The following is a 17,958-nucleotide window of genomic DNA, read 5'->3' on the forward strand; positions in this document are numbered from 1 at the left end:
AACTTATTGTACAGTCACTTCACAGATTTTTGTAAATAGAAATCATGCTGAACAGACACAACCTTTCCAAGATTGAAACTCTTTTATTTGAACAGTAAACAGAGAAAAAACAACATGTGCAACCACTTTATAGCAAACACTTTTTTTTGGGCTTTTGATCAAATATCAGTCAGTCTGCTTAAAACACCTCATTGGCTCGAGTAAACGTGTTTAACAGTGTTTTAAATGTAACAAAAACAGTGTTTAAAGAAGCTTTAATAATCTTTGACTGAAACCCAGGTGTCAAGCAAGGCCTAATGGCCCGGAGCAGAGTTGAACAAAATGAGAAAAAGCGAATACATTTCAGATTTGTCCTGTTCAATTTAGTCTCTCTACATCTGCCTGTTGGTTGGCCTTGTATCAGACAGCGATGTCAGGGTCTGTCTGCCAAGCTATTTCTTGCCAAATCTCTGGGGCACAGCCATACTCCAGATCTGACCAGGGGCAGCCTCCCAGTCCCGGGAATGAATTTGATCCTCCGACATTACCTGCCCTCTGGAACTGCGGCCAAACCTGCATAGGAGGAATAACCACATGGGAGAGTGATGTAAACTGAACAAATACATGGGAAATATCTGTAAGGCTTTTTCATTCCTTTTAAATGGATTTTTTTTTACAAAATATTAGAAAAATTCCAAAAATTATTTATTTTAAAAAATAATACAAAACAAAGCCTTCGAATATAAATTATTGTGTCTAATTGGCTGGGTTGGCCTTTGACTGTGTTTGACTGACCTGCTCTAGAATGAAACATATGAGAGAAGACACTACATACAGGTTGCAGTTGAAGCTTTAAACGACCAAGACTGAGTGCATTTACAGGTGAAAAAAGCATGTTTTTGTGCTTCCCATAATCAAGGCTTCTATCTCTCGAACCTCTTATCAAAATGCACATTTCAGTGATTTGAGCAGTAATGGCACTTTGCTGTACTTTTTGTATTTCATATACGGAGAGTACTTGCAAATTGTTTTATAGATTTGATTTTTATCCCAAACTCTTGAAAGCAGAAGCTTTTAAGGGAGTATGAAAAGTAACATGCATGTATTATTTCTCACTAAAATCCAAAGCTAAATTGAACATGATTTATTGACTGTGCATGGACAAAGTAAGGCAGTAAGTCAACAAAACAGAGCAGATGACATATTTTCTCATGATAATGAAAGTAAATATTTTAGGGGGTTTTTTCTATGCACACTGAAAATTGCTATACAGATGAGTTACAGGTATTGATTACCAATTCCTTGTGCGTATATTTTTATGTATGTGATGATTTACAGTCGCTCTTGTCACTGACCTTTGTGGCTGATGGAGAACAGATTCCCTGGTTTCTCTCTGAGATCCGAGTAACAGAGCTCTCAACACTGAGCCCAGCAGATGATTATCAATGTTGTTTTCTCTGTTTTCATCCTCCTGGAGCCCACACACACACACACACACACACACACACATATGTATTTTTATTTATACACATTCAAACACTTCTACAATTAGAACGCTTAATAAAAGAACATTTATCTTTTGCATTTGAATGAAAATTCCACAAACACATCAGTGTCACGTTGCAGCACATCTATTCTGAGCTTGAAACTCCAACTGGTCTATCTTGCTGTGGCAAAGGAGACCTTGAGATGTAAACATCCGTGCACAGAGGCAAAATAAATTCTATGCTGTAATAACCCAACAATGCCCTTTCGCCTTATTTCTATGCTAAACCCAGAACTGTACTCCTGCATCCTACAAAGAGAAAAATCATTATTTAGTTGTAAACTGGATCCATATCTTTTATCAGACTCTTTATCAGCTCTGCTTGTCTGACTATTTAGCCCAGCAGTGTATTTTATGCCGTTGCATGACAATTGTAATTCTAAATGAATGTAAATGGGCTGTGTGTTTTCTGCTGTCGTGTTTGATATAATGCTCAAATCCAATTTACATGCTGCATCACACGGAGTGACAGACTGAAAATGTTGGCATGACTTCTGCCTGCACTGAATCTTACATTCACTCTCATGTAGTGAAGCTGGCAATCCACATTTAAATGAGGTCGTCAGAATGTCTCAACGCTACCATGTGTGCCAGAGATAAAATTCAACATTAGTTTCATTTGTAGATGCCAAGATTATTTTTGACTTGACAGAAATTATGTGGGGAAAAAAATGCAAAAAATTGCCACTATTGGAACACCAAATTTCCACAGCGCACCTGATTGGATGAGTCAAACTGTTAACCTGCATTTCTTCTATAATTGGAAAGGAAAAATTTGACAACTTTGTGAGTGGTTTGCTATCTCACCAGTTCCAGAAGGTGTTCAGCCATGTTTTCCTCTGAGCTGCCGGGAAGGATGGCGTTTTTGTCCAGACCCTCTTGGACATGAAGAGCATGACTGACACCAGCCATCACCATGACCAGGACCAGAAGAGTTGCCACTGCGGCTGTGTCCATGGTCTGAAGCTGGAGAAGAGGTCAGATTAAATTTGATGATGAACAGAAGAAGTGGAAGAAGATGCTGGGTGGCTAAATAGACGTTTTAAATTTGGATCCTAGAAAACAGAAGCGAGATGTGTCCTGATCGAGGGTAGGTTTCCTTTGTATGCAGTGTCCTGGCTTAAGTCATGTGGCATCATACACACTGGGTCTTATATACTCCTCGAGGTCACAGGCTGCAAATCCCAGGTGAGTTGGAGAAATATGCTACAGTATAAAGAAGGAACTGGGGACATGATGGAGGACGGAAAAAAATCCTAATATGAGACTTAATCTTATCCATTTAGTAGGATCAAAGCATTAGTGATGACTGAGATGAGCCAGAGTGCATTATTATGTGGTCCTCAGGGTCATACAACACAATTCTTCCAGTTATTAAACATATAAATCCCTGCAAATGGGCCCTTATCTACCAGTCCCCGTTGTGTAGTAGTTCACACTAAATACAAAGACAAACACTTGTGATTGAAGTAGTCATGCATCATTATGAGTGATTAGTCAGGACTCTAGTGATCTAAAGCAGCAAAGAAATAAACAGTATTACAAAGCAAACACTCTTTTAACTATGAATGTATGACAATACAAGTTTGAAACTTATTGTACAGCAATTTCATAAACCAAAAGATGAACCAGAATCAAAATGTGATATCGGTAGAATAGTCAAAACCTTGTCCTAAACCTTATTTGTGAGATTTTTCATACTCTCATTTTCACAACTCATTATGTGTAAAATATTTACTTCACACCAACTCAAAAATGTCCCCCACCTGAATGCAAAGCAACTTTAAGCTCACTAATAACATTGCAGGCCTTCAAAACCTTTGCTAATAGTTTCTTTCATACTCTTTCATACAGTGTTTTAGAAATAATTTCCTCCCAGAGGAACAGGCGCCACACAATGAAACTCTTCACCTGCTAAATGTCAGCTTTCTTCATTTAATTTATTTTAAATGAAGGCACCTTTCTTCTTGATTAGCAAGAGTGATTCTAGCTTTATTAGAGCCACAAGTGTTCACTTTGTCTCTGCCTTTCCCTGCGTACATGTGTGCATGCGTGTGTGTGTGTGTGTGTGTGTGTGTGTGTAAGCATGTCTGTGTATAATAATTAGTCACTTCCACCAATACTGGATGAGACGTCAACAGATCTGGCTCATCAAAGTACCTAATGGGTGACAATCGGCTTAAACACATACAGTGTCTGACTGGCCCTGTTTAATTGCCATGGCAACCAGGACAACATTTAAAGGATTCAGCAGGGAATTCGTTTTTATTACTATAATAAGATCAGAAGCTTTTGGATTAGAGAAATTTTAGTTTTGCTCAACCCAGGCATAAAAAAACAACGTGTAACCAGTACTGAGAAAGATTGTTCCAGTGTTAATGTGATCTTCTTCCTTTAGTATGTAGCTACTAATTTAGTACTGGCCCCATTATCATAGAATATCTGTGATAGTGTCTTAGCTCAGATGGAACATAATAACATAATAATAACTCTCTATTTTTTTTTTTTTATTTACAATTGCTACTTGAAAAGATGATAACAAACAACTCCTGCTCATGTGTATACTGCAGATAAAGATCAACCAGTCTGGTCAAAAGTAAAAAAAAAAAATAAAAAAAAAAAAAAAATGGGCTATATTAAAATTTATTCTTCAAATGAATGTTGGGATTTGTTTGATTGAGAAGACAAAAAGTCTTCATGAGAAAAGAAATTTTATTTTCTCAAGATTACAGGATAATATGACAGGAGTTTTTGTTATCCTGAGATAAAGATGTATGAAAAGAGAGTTGAATGAAAAGGGAGTTTTGTTGACATGGGATCTCCATATACATACATACATATATATATATATATATATATATATATATATATATATATATATATATATGTATATATATATATATATATATATATATATATATATATATATATATATATATATATATATATATATATATATATATATATATATACATATATATATGTGTGTGTGTGTGTGCGTGTGCGTGTGTATAGAGGTATTTTTAAACGATAATGGTTTATCAACATGTACCGTTGTGGTTTTCATCCTTTTTGGTAACACTGAAAGTTTTGCATAGTAACCCAGTTAAAATTGTCAGATTACAGCAGGTGAAAGTAAAATAAGCAACATTAAACTGCTCCATGTTTTGCAGGCAGCAGTCAGGGATACTTGACCGTGTCCTGAACTCTGCTTAAGCCAACTGTCTTTGAGTCATTTAACATTGTTAAATGATGTGAAATGCTTAAATTGCCTGGAAATTACATGCATGAAGTGACAGCCTGCTTACATGCAATGCTATTCTTACTCTTTCTCCAGTAGTATTTGTTTTTTTATGTGAGCGAAACCTACAATGTAGGACCAATTTATTAATCTTGCAGCTACTGGTGAGAAAAGGACAAGAGCTTCTGATTTAATGGCCAGTTCAGCCTGACCCTGAGCTGCTGTACTTAGCTGACTTTTGCTTTTATGAACTGGAGCTATCAGCTCTGATTACATGTAATTTTTTGAGGACTTTATGAAGATTTATGGGTTTTCTTTCCCTGGGAACAAATCACAGATTTTCTTCTAGGTGACTGATGCTGAAAGGCAAACTAATCTATATGTTCATGAAGGATTAATTGTACATTGTGTATTTCTTGGTGGTAACTCAAGAGACACTAAATTCATGAAGATTGTCATAGCAAACTGGTCCATTAATACACAACTATTATTTTTCATTTCTCATATCATTTCTCATTTAACTCAAACAAACACTACAAAAATGTAATCATGTCTTAACCAGTCAAGTATGACATCAGCAAGAAAAGCTAATTTTATTACCTCTCACCACTTTACTTACTCAGTAACTTGGTAGTTACTTAGTTCCTGCCACTGCATTAAATTAGCCACAAAGCTGTCATGTCTCCATTTTGGTTTAGCTCTTTATATTTTGGACAGATTGAATCCCAGGAGGAAAAATTATTGATCCCTGGCATCATACGTGATGAAGGGCCATTGTTCAAGACCATGAAAACCAAGTAACTTCCAACGTGTCCATCAGTGTGACTATGTGCATTGTGTAATAAGAGTAGGCATGTGTCAGTGTGGCTTGTAAAGTAATTTTTTGTTAGGCTGATTTTGGATTAGATGGACTATGTTATATGTTCACACAATATTCTGTAATAGTGAACAGAAAATGTTGTAACAAATGAATAAATAAACATTTTAAACATTTATATGTTATATATAATGGCTGCAAGCAACAAAGATTGGCCTTTTTTTTTTTGTTTGTTTATTTTACAAAAATCTTACACAGTTTAGTACATGGACAACAGAATCTAAGGGTTTTTAAGAATTTTGGCGCCACCAAGTGTTGCTTAGCTGAACTGCAGCTTTTTCACAGAAACCACAAATGACAGCAAAGGTTGTTTGACTCCTTTACTTTTATTTACAATGTTATAACACAACAGCCAACCCCCAAAAACTTGAATAATAAATAAAAGACTCAAAATGGAAAAAAGAAAAGAAAAGTGGGTATGTCAGAACCAGGATCTCCATGCAGCTAAGAGATACGATTGTCCAGCAATACCTATAAATCAAGCTGTGTCATCATGCTTTCTTGCCAAGTCATTGTCCTAATTATATCCAAAATGTGTTTGTCTTGTACCAGCTTTTTTTTTTTTTTTTTTTTTTTTTTTTTTTTTTTTTTAAAAGTCATCTTCTCTCTGCATTTTTCTTGTTGCTACAGTGTTGGGGAGGATGTTTTAATTGTTCACCTGTGTCCAACAGATGTCTCAGGACAGCATCATCTAATTACCAGCAGCCTTGTGTTTGTAAGTATTAGCTCACCATCTGCCACATTTACAATATGGCACATGTACAAAATTAAACATGCTATTTCTTTTTCACCCTATCTGGTACGAATGGAGCACATTAGTGTGAATTTCATGACAAGGGGGTTCATTTAGACCAGCTTTCCAGTTTACATGGTTACGCAAGGTTATGTTTTCTTAGTGGCATGTATATTTTAAAAGAAAATGTTTCATAGTTGTATTTTAAATGTTGCCCCTTTTTTCCTCAAACAGGAAATGCAGAGCACAGCTGACGTATTGTTTTTTCTTTTCTGACACATTTGGTTTTCATGCATCCATAATGCATCCATTTATTTCTGTCAGAGGCTGTGTGTTGTACTTGTTTTTATTCAATATCACAGCTGACCAGAAATGTACAGTAGATCTGACTAAAACATAAAAAAAAAAAAAGAAAGAAAGATGGACAAATGCTTTGTTTTTGTTTTCCTCAAATAATGTGACTGTAAAATATTTAAACATATTTTATTCAACTTTTTTATAATATGCTAAATTTTTTCAGAAGAAATTGTTGGGTTTTCTGAACCAACAGTTTCCCAGTGTTTACTACTACTGACTAAATGAAAACTTCCAATCATCATATAAAGTATACACTTTTTCTTAAAAGCATTTTTTTTTCTCTTTTTTCCCCCCAAGCCAGCCATCAGTCTCACAGTAGTTAAGGCAAATAGTCTGTCACACACTGTCTATATCAACTGGTATGTCATGCACATACATACTGTAGGTACACCCTCTTTCATCTGACAGTCAAAACCAAAGACAGAATGAAAACTCCCTGTGTAGTATCCGAGACATATTGATTAGCTAGACTGGTTATAATTTTGTTTTTGGCCTCAGCATCTAATGTACATCTGTGATGTACATCACACAAAGCATAAGTAGGCAGAGGCCAGCTGTCAGTAGGCTACAGTATGAGAATTACGGATCCAGTCTCAGGTCACCAATATGCAACAACTGACTGTGAAGTGTGCACAAAATTTCATGATCCCAGTCTTTATGCACATTTAAAAGTCACTGAGTTCTAATGCAAAGACAGAATGAGGGCCACACAAGGTGAATTAAATTGTTTTAGTCAGGCAGTGCTTCAAGGCAAGTTACAAGGTCCCATCACTCCAGTGTGTGGCCCATTCCTTTTTATGGACATTTCCTGACTTCTCAGTCTGGAACTGTGGCCGATCTTCACGAGGAATCTTCACCGCGTGATACTGAGGCAGCTTGTCATTGTAGTGGGCGCGTCGGAAGAAGCCACACTGTCAGTACAGGAAGCCGACCAACCAGAGGCACAGACAGGGAGGAAAATGAAGGATGGATGGAGAAGCAAGCGAGAGAGAAAAAATACAATTATTTCATGTCTCATATGTATTTGACTGCATTTATTTATCTTTTAAAAGTTTTAACATTCAACGTGATGTTTTGAAAACAAATCATTTTATCTGAACTGATTGAAATGAACATCTTTCATTTGGTTTATTCAAATGTAAGCACAAAGTTATACTATAATTACCTTTGCAATCAGCATGATTCATTTTGAAAAACACACATCAGCCAAACACAGCACACTGACATGCTCTGATTCAAAGTCAGCATTCAGTACCTGTGATTTAACACACTAACACACTGAATTACTACTAGAAATATAGACTCACTGAATGAAGAAAAACACCCACTAATCCACATAGAGAGTTCATACTGGCAGCTGCCATAGTCCATGAGATGGAAAACAGATATGATAGCAGAGTGTATGGGAAGCACTTGATGGAAATGAACAGTCTTTATTGACCGATGCCAGAATGAACAGGTGCAGATAATTAAGCACTAAGCGGACAGTACACAGCACAGCAGGCGTGTTCAAGCCTTGAAGGGAAAACGGCTGGATGCTGTTCAAAAGGCACCAACTGAACTGCAGTGAACAAAGGGAACAGTTAAATATATACCAAAACTACATTGTCTGGATGCAGAGAAATCCAAAGACAGGTTAGGAAAGCTCAAAAAAACCACGTTTATTAAAGGGTGTTGCAGTGTGCAGGGCTGCCATTTTGGTGCTCTAAGTACATCATTGAACATGTTAGAATTTCAGAGATCACAAAAGCTGTCAGTGCAAAAAACTAAGTCTCATTTAAAATCTGAAACAATTATTAGAAAGTTAAGGTGGGTTCTTCTTTTAATGTTTTCCCTTAGTGTAAAATAAAGAGGACGGAGACTGTACAGGCCTGATGTGAGCACTGTTAGCAGCTATTTGCAGAGCTGTGGGTTTTTGTTTTTTTTTAAGTGGCTACATACAACTTTGGATTTCATGCAGACACCACAGGCCTTAGAGTGGGTTGAGGAGCAAGGACATTGAGCATAACGATTTTTACCGCTGGGACGGACAGGAGGGGAGAGCAGGCTAGATGGAAGTTGTTTTGATATTATAGCTCTGATGCCTGCTTCTCCGCCTCCGAGGGTTGGACCCCCAAATGGGCACGGTAGAATTCCGTCTCATAGTGTGGGCGCCGCTCAGTGCGCTTGAAGAAGCCACACTGGGACATCAGATCACCCGAGGGAAGTAGGAGAAGAAAGAGGGATTGCAGCAGAAATGGGATTTAGGTGCAGGCAGTTTCAAGATGGAATAGAGAGGAGGCAAAATGTACCCCGGAATGAGAGACAGAAGAGAAACACAAGGACAGGAGAAAGGAAATAGAGATAAGTGTGAGCTGGAAGAAATAAAAGGAGTACAGCCAAAGTAGAAAAATAACATGGAAAGTGAGGAGAAAATGCATAGCTATAGTAAGTGCAGGAATTGGAATAATGTCAGAGATGCCTCGACTGGCTGCTAAATAAGTGGAAGAAACATACAAAAAACATTTACATAGAAAATATCATTCATCAGAAATGAAAAGTACTGGTACTTTACTTCGATGACTTATTCTTCTGCCATCTAAAACAGGGGTCGCAATTTCAGTTTTTGATAGCAGCAGTTCTTCAACTGTTAGGGATTCCCCTTCTGCAACACACCTGACACACATCCGACTTATTCAGAGCTTGACATCAAACCCTACACAAGTCTGCTAATACTCCACTGAATTGAGTCAAGTGTGTTGCAGCAGGAAAACTCCTGACACTTGCGGAGTATGGCCCTGGATGTGCAGAGGTGCCCATCCTTGCTTTAAAAACTGCATGTTTTTCATGTCCCCCATATTAGCATACAGCTGCCTATCAATAGCATATGAATAGAATATGTTTAGTTTTTACACAAGTATCTGCCTAATGATTAGTAATGTCACATATGTTACCATCAATTTAGATGATAATTTTACTTTTGTAAAACTAGGAGCATTTTACAATTATGTTTTGCTTTATTTTAAATTAACAAAATTTTGATAATTTATGTTATGCATACTTAATTTTATGTCCTGTTTTTTATAGTTTTTTTTTCCATGATGAAAAGTGTTTTCTTGGAAAGTAAGACTGTAATTCACATAAAACTTTGAGAAATGAGATGATACAGACCTAAATTTGTAAGCAGGGTCTATGTCTATGTCTATGTTACGAATGCGAAATAGACAGTTTTTCCGTTCATTACCTTCCACAATATGCAGACGAGTAGTGTTAGCAGCAGGATGCCAGCCAGGATGGCTACAAGGATAATCCACCAAGGAATCCAATACTGGTCAGCAAGACCAGGCTCAGGATAGATCATAACTGGAATCTGGAGGAAAAGGGAAGATGAAATGTGCTAAACTGAACGGAAAATATGAAATATTTATCGTAGTAGCAGCTAAACTAACCCAAGTCAATTCCTTTGTGTTGACGTTTTCCTTATTTGTTCCTGCTTTTCATGAAAAGGTGTCATCGTACACTATACTCAACATAATAGTACCTGTGCAGCTGCATCTCTGAGGACCAGGTGCTTGATGCTGGACTTTACAGTGATGTTGGCTCTGACCAGCAGCTCCAGGGCACTAACTGTTGAAAACTCCTGAAAGACACAAATTAAAACAAACACCCTCCAAAGGTTGAATTTAAAATGAACAAACTGGAGATGTATGTATATGTTAAACAGCAATGACCATCAACAAATAGGACAAAATCAGTCACTGAGTTTATATTGATGATTTTTTGATACATTTGTATGAGTGAATTTGTGCTTATCCAAAGATGGCTCAAATACCCCAAATCTATTCAGCTTTTTTCTTTTTTTTTTTTTTTTTTTTAAATCAAACACATTTCAATTGTTTCTTTGCAATTACAAAGAATAAAAGATAAAAACAATCAGCATCAGCTGTCACAATATTATTATTTTAAAAAGTATATTGACAAGAATTTCACAATCAATACATTACTTACACTAAATGTTTAAATTGTCTTTAAAGTATAATTTTATTACATCCGTCCATGTTAAGTGGCATTTGTATTTTATTCAATATAATGTATTTTAAGCTTAATTTTGAACATCATATATATATATAAAAAAAATGCAATATTCTTGATAACATTCATCTAATTTAGATTTGGTCATTATTTATGTTGCAAGAATGTTAATATCATATAAAATAATAATGGTTATGGAAGAATAACCAATAAAGAAAAGCAAATAAATTAATTTACACACATGATTTGTGTGATTTCTTTCTGTACAGTGGGAAAAAAAAAAAAGAGTATAAGCCCCTCCTTGGTACTCTTTGACAGAACATTAAATCAAATGGGACTCAGTGGCCAGAAAAGAAAAGTAATTTCTGATTATAACATTTAAACATTTGTCATTCACTTTGTAAATGTGCTCACTGTGGTTATCACTCTTCACTTGCATTAGCTGTGTGCTTAGATGAATGTGAGTGCAAGCTAAATAACAGTCAATCAAAGCTGAGATGAAGAGTAGCGCACACACACACACTCTCTAATGTAATCACAGGATTTTTTCTTTACCTCAATGAAGCTGCTGTTCCATAACCTGGCATGGATCTTGAGGACAGCCTGACCTGAGAAGCTGTGGAGAGGACACTGGAACACCTGACAGCGCGCTGACCCAAGGAGGCAATCCTGGAGAAGAAAATGCGAAACAAAGTTTGTGATTTATCTTTCACTGAGGTCTAAAGCAAATTCAGAGATTTGCATGGAAATAATTTCACTTCTTACCAGTTTGAGTGACCTTCGTCTCTCAGAAGCTGCCACGGCCGGAGTGTTTTGTCCCACATTTCCTTTTGTCATCACCTGTCCTTCCTCCTCTGAATGAGATCTCCGTGTTCTCCCTAACTGTATGGAGCGACACATTAATACCGTACACATTCAAAAGAAAACCTTTTGGTTAAAGTCGATAGAAAGTCCAATCCCTGTTAACACCGTTAAAACCCTATAAAGCCAAATGTATCATATTTGATGCATACAGTTTATGAGACATTTTACATCACTTTATTTTACATCACTTTCCCCAAAACTCTGTTGTACACCACATAATACTAGTCTTCTGCTCCCTAGTGGACAACAGAGAGCAGAAGATTTCACAACAATAATTTTGACCTATCACATGGCAATAAATGGTAAAAATACCCAAAAAAAAAGTTACTTTTTCGTTACTTTTTTCAGATTTTGTTAAAGGGCTAAATAAAGACTTTGGATTAAACAAAATGTACTTTTCGGCCCAATGGTTCTAAGGATGGGCTTTAAAGGGTTAAGTTCAAATGGATATTCATACATAAAGCATTTAGTAAATAATATGGCCATTCTCTCTATGGTTTCAAACTTTCTGCAAATAACCTATAAGACAAAGAATTAGCTAATAAATGAAACTGCAGTTTCATGCTCATGGACGAAGCAGATTTTTTAATCAGTTTAAAATGAATAGCTCTACTTACCACCTGGTCAGCAGGTGGATGTTCTGTAGGTGAGGATCTCTGTAGTTTCAGAGGATTCAAGGCTCCTATGGGGGTGCAGTGTGTTTCTGGGTGTCCTTCAAATTTCAAGCTGGCAGGATACAGAAGCCATTTCTCATTGGCCAGCCCATAAGGCCACATGATGTTGAGGAAGGCTGCACCAAATGTCTGGAGAGCTTTCCCAGGATTTGCAATCTAAAACAACATATAAACATAATTTTACTTTCATAAAAACACCATTAGCTGTTGTGAAAGGTTTTCTATACGCATCTTTCATGTTACCTAAAGGTTCAAGGTCCTGTACTTGCAGTCAATTACTTATGATGAAAACTTCCAGTTCCTCTAAGTATGCATTGCAGATACATACATACTACACACATACTTTTCCCTCACCAAAAATTCAAAGTCCACAGGGCTGCCAATGTCCTCCAGACTGGTCATGGCGCTTTCTCCCCTCACCGTGCCGCTGAAGAACAGCTGATGAGGTCGAGCCAGTCTGTTGAGAAATATAAAGGGGTATGCATTTATCATTCTTCTGCATTCACAGCTACACCTACAGTGCAATATGTTTACAAGGTAGTTGTCTCATTTTTGCACAAGGAAATTAAAATTTGACTTGATAAAAAAAATTTCTATTATCTTTGTTTGAAGATAAATGAACCTGCTAGATATGGGTTTTACACTGACTTATGCACAGAGTTATTAGTTTCTAATGCCACTAAAATGTCATTATGCACAATAGAAAATATCTAGAACATTTTTTTACCTATTGATAGTGTAAATACACAACGCTATGGGCTGCTATAAAATAGTTGCATTTTAATGGGGAGTTTAAATAATTTACTCACCCACTGACAGAGAGAGGGAGCTCTATCACAACTTTAGCATAAGCTTTGATGGGGTGTAGATCAGGCTGCTCACTGATCCTGAAAACATAAGAGTGGTGATCAAATCATACAGTCATTCAATATAAGTAAAGAAAAATCATTACTGATCCTTGTGACAGTGATGTTTTACTGTCAAAGAGCACACAGAGGGCTTACGTTGTCAGAAGAAGATCTGCTGTCAACTCAGTGGTCTCGATGGTGATGTTAGATGTGCTCAAGTTGATGGAGAACTTTAGCTGAGATGAATAAGTGAACAGAGCAAAATGGCATCTCACATCTGACATATTCATGCATTTTTATAGCAGTTATAAGGATCTATGACTGTGGATCAAACTGGGTTTCAGGTTTACAATATATGTAGTGCGTGCACTGGATTTAAATGGCAAAAAAATTATTTATTGCAGTACATTTAGAAGTAAAAAAGATATGGCTCATCTTCTTCTTTTTAATCATTTTATTTTTGTTTTACCTTTGTATTCCGTTTGACGGGGTTTCCCAGATCACATTCAATTTTGGATCCATTTTGGTTTGCTTGGCATCTCATCTAAAGTCAATCAAAACAGGAAACAAATGCAATTAAGGAGCTTCTTCTGTAGTCAATAAAACTACAGATACAACGGTACTTTAAGACAGACCTGTGGTGGAATCCTGGAACCAGCATACGACAGTGTGTTTGGAAGGGAGATCAACAGCTGAGCAGCATGAGCATCGTCACCATCCTCCTCAGGGTAAAGAGGGTCAGATGGCATGTTGCTGACAGTGATCTGAAGCACCACTAGCTTCTGGTCTTTTAAAGAAAACACCTGCACGTTATCCTCGTCTCTACATGAAAGAGGAGAAAACAGCATAGACAGATGAATACACCATATTTTTTTTGCCACTGATATTTTACAAAAAGTCAATTTCCATAAAGTAAGACTGAAGATTATTCATGGAATTTTAATTAACTAACAAAGAACATCAGATGGTAAAAACAAAAATATTTTTCATTATTTTCTAATTGTGTAACATTATTGTGTTAAGGTGGGCCAGGTAACATCAGATCCACCAGCTCACATGGGGCCAGGTACAACACTAACTTTGGCAGAGGAGTGAAGAGGTCAGAGGTCAGCGGTCGAGTTCCAAACTGGTAGCGCAGCTTCAAGTTGCTCTGGCAGATTTTATCGCTGCCACATCCTTCTCGCAGGAAGTTCACCTTCAGGGTTTGAACAAGACAAAGGTCAAGCCAAGGTCTGAGCTTATCCTTATGTATGCTTTTCTAATTGAGAACTTACATTTATCTGAATTGAGAGCTGTTTTTTATTCTCCGACACCCTTTTCTTTAATGATTGATTAAATAAGATACTTAATAGTGAAAATATTAATAAACCCTGTGATGCATGAATTGTTAAAAATCAATGCCATATGTTGTCACATGCAAAATTGTATTTCTACAGACATTCACAAAGACATTTTTATTTGTCTTTAATATTATTTGACTTCTTTTTAGTTTATTTATTTGGTTTATTTATTTCATATACTCTATAGTAATATTTTTTAAATAATATATTCTCATTTTTATGGAATACAAATATTCTACAAACTAGTCTCATTTTCTTGTCCTGTTTATCACTGAGGTTGGTAATTAATGTACATGTATATATGATATTTCAAACTATATATTTTTTTATTTTATTTGTCACTTGTGACAGTGTGTAGGTTGACTTTACTAATTTTTGCTGAAGTGGCAAAGTTGCAAATATATCATCCTCACTTATCAGTATACGAGAAAACAGCCTTTAAACAGGTGTCCACTGTGGTGCACATGATACATTAAAGGGTTAATGATAAAACTAGTCACAGGCCAAATAACTGTACTTTACCAACATGGGCTGAAATTGCTACAGTAAACTCATGTATGTTTCTTAGTTATACTTTCTTTGGCTGTGGTACATTTTATGTAAATATCTTTTCACAAAATCATGAAATTAAATTTTAAAAAAGTAAAATATAACAAAAATACTACACAGATTTAAAGCATTACATGTCTGTAATATGCATTAATTAGCTTTAATTTGTTTAATCATTCTCAGAGCAGAGAAGAGAATGTCAAAGGTTTTTTTTTTACATTACACAAAGACTTGACTAGTTATATCAGGAATGCATGAGCAGCAGCCCTGTAAAACTAATCTCTGACTAAAAACATTCATTTATTCTCTTTGTTACAGACCTCAGAATACAGCGTATTGGAGGGAGAGATATTCAGTATTGGCGGCAGCCTCTCCAGTCTCTTGGCAGAGTGTCTGTGTGGTGGCACAGGCTTGATAGTATGAGTTATTGCCAGTGATATGGGACGTAGTTTGTCTCGGATGTTGTCCTGCAAAGACAGACAATACAATAACTATTCATTGCAAGATTTGATTAAAGACTTACGTAGACAAACAAGGTTGTCGGGATGTCTCTATGTAGTCTCATGTATCAAGACATGATCAATCAGTATTAGAGTTACTCATTCGACTTCATCCTATTATGTTTCAGTCATTTGCACCAGCTGTCAAAAAGCAGGTCAGCATAAAACGCTTAAGCTTTATCTTTATTAGTGTTAATATAATTTTTATGTGATGTTGATGCAAAGCTTTTTTTAAGAAAAAAAGAAGAAAAACAACAACTGTAACTCATGATATAACATTCACTGAGAGACTCAATGTCTGAGAGACAGGTGAAACAACAGTACTGACATATTGCATACATGTTATCACAGCACAAATCATTGTCTTCATATCACTACAGCATCCTTACCATCTGGTATTTTAATCATACTTCAAGATTTTAGTCATGCCTAGACTATTCAAAACCCTTTACTATGTGTTCCCCATTCACTTACAGACTAAACGATTTTGAGCATAGCATAGCAATGTGAGGTTCAGTGTCTTGCCCAATAAAAGGTGAACATGTTTAGGAGGAGGACTGCTGTCTGAGCTACTGCTTCACTGATGTCAGGAAAATTTTAATTAACTTCATTATTCTTTTAGTGTCGGACTGGAATTTAAAAACAGCAAATATTCAATTTCAAATGACTCATCTTGGTATCAGGGACCAGAAATCTTGATTCGTACATTCCTAGAAGCTTTTTAGATTACCGACTCACCAATGTCATATAAAGGATGAGTAAGTGCAACACAATGTACATCTTTAGTATTACTTAAGAGTAAACATCACATTTCTGCCAACAAAGGCAAGAAGAAACACAGAAAAAGTCCTTGTTGGTTACTGACATGTAGCTGAAAGACCGCAGTGGTGCATGCAGCGTGGCGCTGCCGATGCAGCTCCACTTCTTCAGTCTGTGTGTACTCAGGCTCAAGTGAGCTGCGACCCAGGAAGTTAACACGGTGCGGGAGACCCAGTTTCCTGCGTTCTGTGTCAGCTTCAAAGTGCACCACAAGAGCTTTAACAGAGCAAAAAAAAAAAAAGTTACACATGGAGGGATTGATATATATGGAAATGTCAGGACTCAAACTGAGACCAGTTAGGCAGCCCACCAGGAACAGAACATATAAAAACCCCAGTTAAATGTTTACAGTATTACACAGCTGCTTTTAAACCATAATGAGGTTTAATGATACGCTTCAGATTAGGTTACTGTCTGCTCCAAATAGAAATACCTTCTGTCACTGTGGATGATGATAGACCATCCCATGTGTATGAGCTATATTAACAAAAATCATTTCAAAAAGAAAAATCAAACTTTAATGTAACTTACTAATGTGTGGTGAGTAGTGTACTGGGTGGGCTGTAAAGGTGAAGCAGGCCTTGATCTCCACACTATAAGACAAAGGTGGAAGAGTGAGAACAAAATACTGACAAAAGTTAATGATAATTCCGGAGGTTTGTCCCATAATCCATTTTTACCAGGCTCCCTCCTGGCCCTTGCAGTTTAAGTTCTCCAAATCAATGTGTTGAGGGTCAATTGATATCTCTCTGACCACATGGATGACTGGCCGAGACCTGAAGTACAGAAACAGAACATGAGAAGATGGGTAAAGGGGGAAAACTATTACCCTACTGATGGCAGAAAGATAATACAGATGCCAGATTTATGACCACTTGTACTGTAGCTCTCATTGTTCACAATATATACATTCAGAAAGTATCTCTGCATTTTGTAGTAGAAAATGCAATTTGACTTTTTTCATCTTTTCATCTTTGATCAAAGCTTTCGTAGCAAATAGCTGACATTCCTTTTACATCCCAAAAGATGTATGTTATTTTTGCAGATCTAAATTTAGGGTTTGAAAGTCTTTTCTCACCTGAAGATAACTACCGAATCATTGAGAGAGCCGACAGCCACATCTGGATACTGGTTGCTGTCCATATCCAAACCACCCGAGATGGAGTATCCAAAACGACGCACATCAAAATCACGTCCATCCAAAACCTAACAGGAACAGACTTCATTTAATGTGTCACACTTCATTATTCTAGAGATTTTAATATCATCCTCCTTTTCCTCTTTCCTTTCACATGCAAATGTTTAAGTTCACCTGGGCAGGTTTAGTCTCAATTCCAGCATCTGAGCCCCTGTAGATGAAAACTTTTCCATCTCCGTCTAACGGGGCTCCAACAGCAATATCTATGCAGATTCCAAACAATTTTATTTACAAGTCCCACAGTTCTCAAATCACAGTGTAATAACAGCCAGAACGCTACAGATTCAATTTTACCAACATAGCTGATCTGATCACATATCACAGCTAAAATCCTCCTCTTAAAGCCATTTTATTTTATGTAAAACAAAGCTTGAAGAACCCAAACCATAGTTTTTTCTTTTACTGTTCCAACACTGAGAACA

General features: G+C 36.6%; 2 protein-coding genes across 3 annotated transcripts in view; both read right to left on the bottom strand.

Moving 5' to 3' along the window:
* Positions 1-431: 431 nt before the first annotated feature.
* npffl (neuropeptide FF-amide peptide precursor like) lies at positions 432-2,482 on the bottom strand (the record flags this gene model as incomplete). The annotated part of the gene is made up of 3 exons (XM_079242826.1): positions 432-552; positions 1,335-1,450; positions 2,333-2,482. The coding sequence occupies 3 exons, from the start codon at positions 2,480-2,482 to the stop codon at positions 432-434; spliced, it is 387 nt and encodes a 128-aa protein (XP_079098952.1).
* Positions 2,483-5,949: 3,467 nt separating this feature from the next.
* The window catches only part of itga7 (integrin, alpha 7), a 34,389-nt gene continuing 22,380 nt past the window's right edge, over positions 5,950-17,958 (bottom strand). Inside the window, exons 8-26 of one of the 2 annotated variants that reach the window (XR_013771346.1) lie at positions 17,651-17,739; positions 17,417-17,544; positions 17,019-17,114; positions 16,870-16,931; positions 16,385-16,554; positions 15,340-15,486; positions 14,210-14,325; positions 13,766-13,952; positions 13,600-13,674; positions 13,287-13,366; positions 13,092-13,169; positions 12,637-12,739; positions 12,226-12,438; positions 11,510-11,626; positions 11,300-11,413; positions 10,254-10,352; positions 9,957-10,082; positions 8,752-8,913; positions 7,473-7,644 (exon numbers count right to left, since the gene is read on the bottom strand). Coding sequence is in view for 1 of the 2 variants with exons in the window: in XM_079242215.1 (XP_079098341.1) it covers positions 7,489-7,644; positions 9,957-10,082; positions 10,254-10,352; positions 11,300-11,413; positions 11,510-11,626; positions 12,226-12,438; positions 12,637-12,739; positions 13,092-13,169; positions 13,287-13,366; positions 13,600-13,674; positions 13,766-13,952; positions 14,210-14,325; positions 15,340-15,486; positions 16,385-16,554; positions 16,870-16,931; positions 17,019-17,114; positions 17,417-17,544; positions 17,651-17,739 (2,156 nt within the window). In the remaining variant the exon portion in view is untranslated. Of the gene's footprint in view, positions 7,645-8,751; positions 8,914-9,956; positions 10,083-10,253; positions 10,353-11,299; positions 11,414-11,509; positions 11,627-12,225; positions 12,439-12,636; positions 12,740-13,091; positions 13,170-13,286; positions 13,367-13,599; positions 13,675-13,765; positions 13,953-14,209; positions 14,326-15,339; positions 15,487-16,384; positions 16,555-16,869; positions 16,932-17,018; positions 17,115-17,416; positions 17,545-17,650; positions 17,740-17,958 lie in introns of both variants that reach the window. The other variant, XM_079242215.1, reaches the window with a different exon arrangement.

Source organism: Telmatherina bonti, assembly GCF_933228915.1.
Source record: "Telmatherina bonti genome assembly, chromosome: 6".
In the NCBI taxonomy this organism is placed as follows: Eukaryota; Metazoa; Chordata; class Actinopteri; order Atheriniformes; family Telmatherinidae; genus Telmatherina; species Telmatherina bonti.